This window comes from Geospiza fortis, unplaced genomic scaffold, assembly GCF_000277835.1.
Source record: "Geospiza fortis unplaced genomic scaffold, GeoFor_1.0 scaffold115, whole genome shotgun sequence".
Classification (NCBI taxonomy): domain Eukaryota; kingdom Metazoa; phylum Chordata; class Aves; order Passeriformes; family Thraupidae; genus Geospiza; species Geospiza fortis.
Genome location: NW_005054499.1, coordinates 345,517 through 352,521, shown reverse-complemented (window position 1 = coordinate 352,521; position 7,005 = coordinate 345,517). Strand labels below are relative to the sequence as shown.

The following is a 7,005-nucleotide window of genomic DNA, read 5'->3' as shown; positions in this document are numbered from 1 at the left end:
GCACGGCGGGAGAGGGCAGCGGGCCGCTGGACAGGCGCCCCGGGGGCTGCAGAGCGCTCCCGCCCCGCACCTCACTCACCGTGTGGGGGGCGAGTGCTGGAGATGCGTGCAGAACGGCAAGGCGGGTCCTTTCCCCGTGCCGGGTGTGATGGAGACATCTCTTCTTCGGCCAAAGTGCTACTTTCAGTGCTTGCTTTTGGTTGGTTAGTTTATTTTCTTTCAATAGGTGCTTTTCGTGAAGTTCTTCTACAGAGGAAGTCAGTGCTTGAGATGAAATAACAGCAAATGTTATCTTAAAAAAGCTTTGTTTCATACCCTTTGTTGGATGGAACTTAGTTTCATTCATTCTAGAAGAAAACCACTAAGTTCTGGATTAATGACTCTCCATATCAAACTGGGGGAAATGATGATGCTAAACTTGACACATGTGACTTGGTATCTTTGAAATCCTTCTAAAATATTTTTGAGAACCTTCCCATAGTATGTAGCAAAAATGTGTTAATATTGAAAAAATTAATATTCTGCTAATATTGAGAATATGCTGTTTAAAGAGGGAGCAGCAGATCTAGGATGTCAAGCGAATAGCTGCTGCACTAAGACTCTTGGCCTGGTGTGTGAGTACCATTTGATTTTTCAACCGCAGTACCATCCTATGGGATGGCAAAGCAAGTCTCCCAAGCAGTGAGGCCCTCTAATTTTGCTTTTAACTTAGGAGGTACTTAGCTGAAAACCAGTTCGACTGTGTAGTGCAGACATCTGAAACTGGCACGTGGCCCCTGTGGGGAGCTGAGAGTGGTGATGTTTGGGAACTTCCAGGGTATTCATGTGACAGTCTCTTATTATGTTGCTATGTACATGGCTATTTTTATTTAAATTGCTGGGGTATTGCTGTTTTTCTCTGGCGGTTTTGGCCATTAGAGTCCCCATCAGCGTCAGTTAGCCATTTAGTAGCTATTTACTTTTGTAATCGTAGATGCTCAATGGAGGTTTGCTGTTCTGCTGGAAGTTACAAAAGTGCCGATTTCTTGTGGTTGAAAGATGTAGCTTAAGTAGAATTTTAATGAACACTGTAGTTAGAATTGCAGGCTTACTGGCAAAAGCTAGTACTAGGGTGCTTATGGCATATGTAAAAATGTGTCAGGCTGTTTTGTGTTCTGTGCTAGAATACCCAAAGACTATGTGGGGTTAGGGATTAAGAAAACTCTTTAGCTGTTTCTAGGTGGAATGCTCTGTCCCCTCTCATACAGCAGACCTGTTGCTTATGTCAAAGTGTACAGGGGAAAATCTTGTTAAATGGAAAAATGCAACATGTATGCTTTCTGACTGCTGGTATGTGTTTAAAAATCTTAGAGTCACATGAACTTCTTGCAATTGTTGAATATTTTCTATTTGCAGTGTTGGTAGCCTTATATGAGGAGCCAGAGAAACCAGATAGTGCACTGGAGTATCCTTTTTCTTTGCTGTGACTTATTTATTGAGGCTTCATGCACAGTACTGCTTCTGACTCGTGGGTGAACTGCACAGGCTCATTTCAAAGCCTTGCACTGAGAACGTGACTTTTATCAATGCGTTTTACCTAATGATTGCATTTTCACATGATAACAGAGTCTGACAGATGCAGGAGAGCTGGGTGTTTCAGTATGCCAGCAGTTATGGAGCTAAGTTAGAGCCATTTCAGTGTTGTAAACCTGCAGCATTAGGTTTGAGTACCTGCAGTGGCAGTGGATTCTGAAGTTTGCTTCTTCACACTTCCTTTTTCTATTGTTTTTTATGTGTTTGTTTTTAAGTACATGAAGAAAGGGGGAACTAGTATATTTGGTTTCTTGCTGTTTTTAAGCAGCCTCCATTTTTGGGTATTGCTTTTTTTGTTATTTCTTTTAGTTCTTCAAAACATATGCCATTAAGAAGAGAAAAGAAGAGGGTAGTAATGCATAAAAATTTGTACTGATATCTTGTTTTTGTTTGTTTTTAAAGAATATAGCTATGAATCTGAAAAGCTCTTATTTTGGTAACTTTTTTCCTGTAGTAATCTCAATGGTTTACTGCAATTTTGACCATGTGTACTGCAGTGTTAACTTCAACGTGGGTGTTAAAACTAAAATGTAGTTATACAACTGAAGAAATACTTAACATCTAAATATCAGTTTTCTGAAGCATCATCTGGGAGCTTCAGCTCCTGAGAATCCGGAAATAGAAGCACTTCGCTTGGAAGTGGCAGAGATGAAAGAAAAATATGAAGCTGTGCTGGAAGAAAATAAAAACCTGAAAACCAAGGTAAAAGTCTACTTGGTGTTACTCTATAGTTCCATATTATACAACAAGAAAAATATTTTAATTACTTAGAATAGAGCTAACTTCTTTCCATTAGAGAAACTGATAGATGTTGTTGCATTATTTAGCCTCATTACTGAGAAATGCTGGTAGAATTCATTGTAGTAAAGATTATTATTTTTTATGAAACACTTCTTAAGGAATATAACATAAGATATTGCTAAACTAGGGATTTTATTTATTTAGGGGAAGTGTATTATCATGTCCAATACGTTGTATTGAGTCTTGTCTGGATGTGTTTAAGTTGTCTGATATTATGTAGATCATGCTTTCAGGACAGTCTTGAAAAACAAGTATCCATTATAAAGCCTTTTAAAAGGCAAATTGAAGGAGGAATATTATGTATTACCTTGTGTCACTTGGCACAGACTTGCACGTGGCAGGATCTTACACAGGCACTTAGATCTGTGTGGAACAATAATTTGTGCTTTTTACTTAAAGTGACCTTAGTATTTATCTGAAACAACCATGAATCTGAAATGCTAGCTAGGGCAGGGCCGTTCTTTAATGGGTCTGCAGGCTGGCTGAGAGAGCTCTGAGATGTGAACAGCTTTCTAACAACACTGAAGAAGGAAGCCTGTGAGATAGTTAATATGCTAGTAGCTTATGTGCCACTACAGGTTTCCATGCATTTGTTAAAAGAGGATGGTGACTGTTATAAGTGAATACCCCTGGGAGACAACCCACCTCATTTTAGTTCTGTGAGGAAGGATTCTTGGGCATTACCCCTTTTTATTTCTTGTCCAGGGTGCCATCTTGCTGTCCTAGTAATTCTCCTTCTTCCCTATTGCCCATTATGAGTCCTCAGCTACATTTGTTATTTCTTACTAGGAAATATGGCAAAGAACAGAATTTTAGGCAGAGTAGCAGTAGACTAGTTGTTTTAGCAGACTTAAAAATGCAGCTGATAATAAATAGATAAGAGCAGAGTAATCTGGGTTTTTGTTTAAAGAAGTCTTTTCAAGAAGTCAAAACTTGTTGCAGGAAAGTAAACCTTTTGGAATCATGGGTTCATTGGTGCTTTCCTGTAAATGCTTTAAATAATAACTCCTTCTTTACATATTTCCCAGTATTAGTGTGTTTTGTTTTTTCCTGTTCTTTCCTCTACAATGTCATGCCCATCATTCTGACATACTGTAGAAGTTCACACAGCAGGGAGAACACCACCGTTCTCTTGTAGCAGTCCTCTAACATAAAATACATGTCTTTATCTGTGCTTTTATTGGTAATTACTGTTGCATTCATCACACGAATGTCAGATATTCATGTGTCTTGGGAGGAGGACAGGAACTGACTTTGGGTTGTGTACTAGTCATCTGTTGTAGTAAAATCTACAACAATAAAAAGAAAATTTTGGTGGTTCTTGTTAGCAGCAGAGTGCTGCAATTTGCTGGTGCTGGTAGGAAGGAACACATGTATATATTTTTTGTTTATTATTTTGAATTTTATTTATGCTTTACAATTTTATATGTACTCTGTTTATTTTTAACCCACTCTGCAGTTTGCAGAGGGGATGAATCAATTGAGTAAATGGAACCAGCATATTTCAGAGAGATGGCCATAATTCTTGAACTGTTATTGAAGCTTGAACTAATCTTTAATGCCACTGAGGTCATGTGAACAACTTTGTATCTTTCTTTGTAACTTCACTTAACTTGTAACTTTACAAGTTAAGGTCATATTTAAGTGTGTAGTTGCCTAGGCTATACTCTCCAGAAAGCATAATGGAAGCTGGAATGACTACAAGAAATGTTAGGTTGGATACTTTTGCAGTGACAATGACTGTTTCATTTAATCATGTTCCAGTGAAAGCTTATAGTACCCCAGTCATTATCAACTGCTATTTAAGATATAAGTACTTAAAGACTGCTAGAATTAGAAACAGGGAAAAGTTGAGGGCAAGACAAATGTGCTTCAAAGTGCATTTATAAATCCACCTTGTTATGGCTGCATGGTTATACAGTGTGAGAAATGGATGTTTTGGGGAAGGGTTACTTTATTGCCGGACTTGAAAATGGACTTGCATAAGGATGAGTGAGTTAAAATGCATAAAGTTAATGGAACAAGTCCAGACCATACATTTTCTTTCACTGTTACATGAAATATTGCAACTAACTAAATTCCTTTCTTTAAATCCACAGCTGGCTCAGTATGAACCACCTCAAGATGAGAAGCATGGTGAATAACAGTAGTTTTTTTCTTTATTGCCTTGACTTAATAAAGGGCTTCCTGAGAAATGCTGTCTTGTGTGTGAACTCTGCATTGTCTACTTTGTTACTTCATCATCTTAGAGAAAGAATTCATTACCATGAGCACGCAGATGCCTTGGCAACTGCTGAGTTAAGCATGCTGGCCAACGTTCTTGCTTTCTGTGTCTAAGAAAAGATGACAATTATGATTAACTTTTAGATAACTCTGCTTGCCAACTTAATGTAATTCTCATATCAATGGTCCTGTTGAACTGTGGATCTCTTTGTTTTCTTTTACCTGAAAGGAGTGACATGATGCTGATGGACCAACTGTAAATTAAAGCAGGACCTTCAAATTCCTTTCTATATTTGTACTCAGCACTGAGGTGAGACTTCCACTGAAGCTGCCGGGTAACACTCTATTCAGAAGGGCATAAAATGAGCAAGTACAGTTAAGTGATGGATATAGCACAGTGTTGAAATGCAGTACCTACTGAACTTACACTTTAATCTGCGTGAGGTTAGAACCTCTTCCCATGCAGTTCATGTCTCTGCTCCCATCTCAGAAACTGGGCTTTGGAGAGTTGATCCAGATACTGCCTGTGCACTTCTGAACATAACACAAAATCCTTACTTGTGATGGAAGTCCTGTGTAATTAGAGGACACATGTAGGACTACAGTGTGGAGAGTTCTGCTTTGTGATTCATCTAACAGGGAAAATAAAATCCCACTGGGGTGGGATGTGGGCGTGACTTTTGATTATTAATTTTGCCTATGTTCCCTCTCCCCTTCCCTGAATTGGTTTTATGACTCTTCTAAAATGCAAAGTAGTCATTTATTAAAAAAACTAAAAATAAGAGAGCTAATATTTTAAAGAGCTGCATTAGTTTCCTACCCTAAAATTAAGTATTTTAAAGGCAGCTGATGACAGCAAAAATAAAGGAAGGGGGAAATGAAATGCAGTAGTTGTCTTAGGTATTAGATTTATTGGCTGCTAGTTTAACTTCCTTATTTTTAGGATGGGTTTTGGAGACTATCTTGAAAATGTGGTAGGATGGATCAGAACTTTTGTTAGTCATTGTAATCAAGGGCTAGTGAATGCAATAATTGCTTACCTTACTATTGTATCTATTGACCTAAATAGACCAGAAGAGAGGTAAAATGAGGGGAAAATACTATTTTATGTCTGTAAAGCAGTAATTAGGGAAAAAACCTGCCCTGAACCAACAAACCAAAGCTAAACAAGAAAGGCAAAAAAAAAAATATTTTCCCCAACCTATGGAACAAAGGGCAGAAGAAAGTTCCCTTGAATGTAAGCTAGAACATTAAGCATTAAGTTGCACCATGTCGAGGTAGGGAGAGGGAAAGTGTTGTACAGCTGAAGGTGTTTCTGAGTAATGTGACTGGCATGTCTTGCTAAAGAAGCAGCAAGGCAGGTAGAGGTGTTAGCCGACCCATCACAGGGCATGGACAACTGACTTGAGCTATTGGTGCCTGGGCAGTAACACAAACTTACAGTTTTCATAACTGTATTTGCTTCCCTCTGAAAGCACTTGGATGTCCCGAACCTTAAATTAGGATGGTGATGAAGTAACAAAGATTTGTTAAAAATTCATCTCAGTGCTGGCTTGCACCATGGCTGCTAGAAGAAAATTAATGCCTGTTTAATGAAGGCTGTTGCTTCGCAAGGTAACGTTTTCTTACGCGGCCGCTTCGGCGAAAGCTCCCCTGCCGAAACCAGTGCCTCTGATTTATTAAAAATATGGATATTGATCTAGTACCAATATCCAACTGTGATGGACAAAGACTCTCTAACAGTTTAAAGTTAGAAAGTGAATGTTTATTGTGGGATAACTCCCAAACACACACCAAATTTATAGGTGATTACAGAGTCCTTTTATCTGTACAAGTATTGAATACCCAAAATACAAATGCATATTCATAACTTTGGTATATCCCATTCCTCGCTTCGTATGGTAATTAGTTCAAAAGCTATTAAGCATGCGGAGTTTGTTCCTTGAGATGGTCGGTGTCCCTTTCATGGGGAGGGGTCCCAAAATGAGGAAGTAAATGAAGTCTTCCTCGTTCTGACCCTTCTACCTTTTCAATGCAAATATGACAAATGAACCCTTGGTAGAACTCCCATTCGCTTCTTCAATTGGTTTCAGAACAGAAGAGGCCTACAATTGTCTTATGTTCCTAAAAGCTATTGATCGGTTTCTATATTCTTCATTATAAACCCAGCTAAACAAACATTGTGTTGACAAGCAATCAATTATTAGTTAACTACTAACCCTTAACTTCATCAAGGCCTACCCATTTATTTTGATTAACTCCAGTAAAGCTTATCTCTAACTAAAAACCTCAGCTCCTCTAAAATCCCTAAATTCTTTAAAGTTTATGTCTCACCTCCGCTCCGCCCGGGCGCACCGAGCTCTGCGTGGTGCCTCCGTTCATCCCGGGCGCAGCGAGCTCTGCGCGCCC

General features: G+C 38.8%; 1 protein-coding gene across 1 annotated transcript; it reads left to right on the top strand.

The window, feature by feature from the left end:
* The first annotated feature begins 1,257 nt into the window (after positions 1-1,257).
* MYCBP (MYC binding protein) lies at positions 1,258-4,569 on the top strand. Its single transcript, XM_031063358.1, has 3 exons — positions 1,258-1,444; positions 2,145-2,274; positions 4,473-4,569. The coding sequence occupies exons 1-3, from the start codon at positions 1,302-1,304 to the stop codon at positions 4,515-4,517; spliced, it is 318 nt and encodes a 105-aa protein (XP_030919218.1). The 5' UTR covers positions 1,258-1,301; the 3' UTR covers positions 4,518-4,569.
* Positions 4,570-7,005: the final 2,436 nt, after the last annotated feature.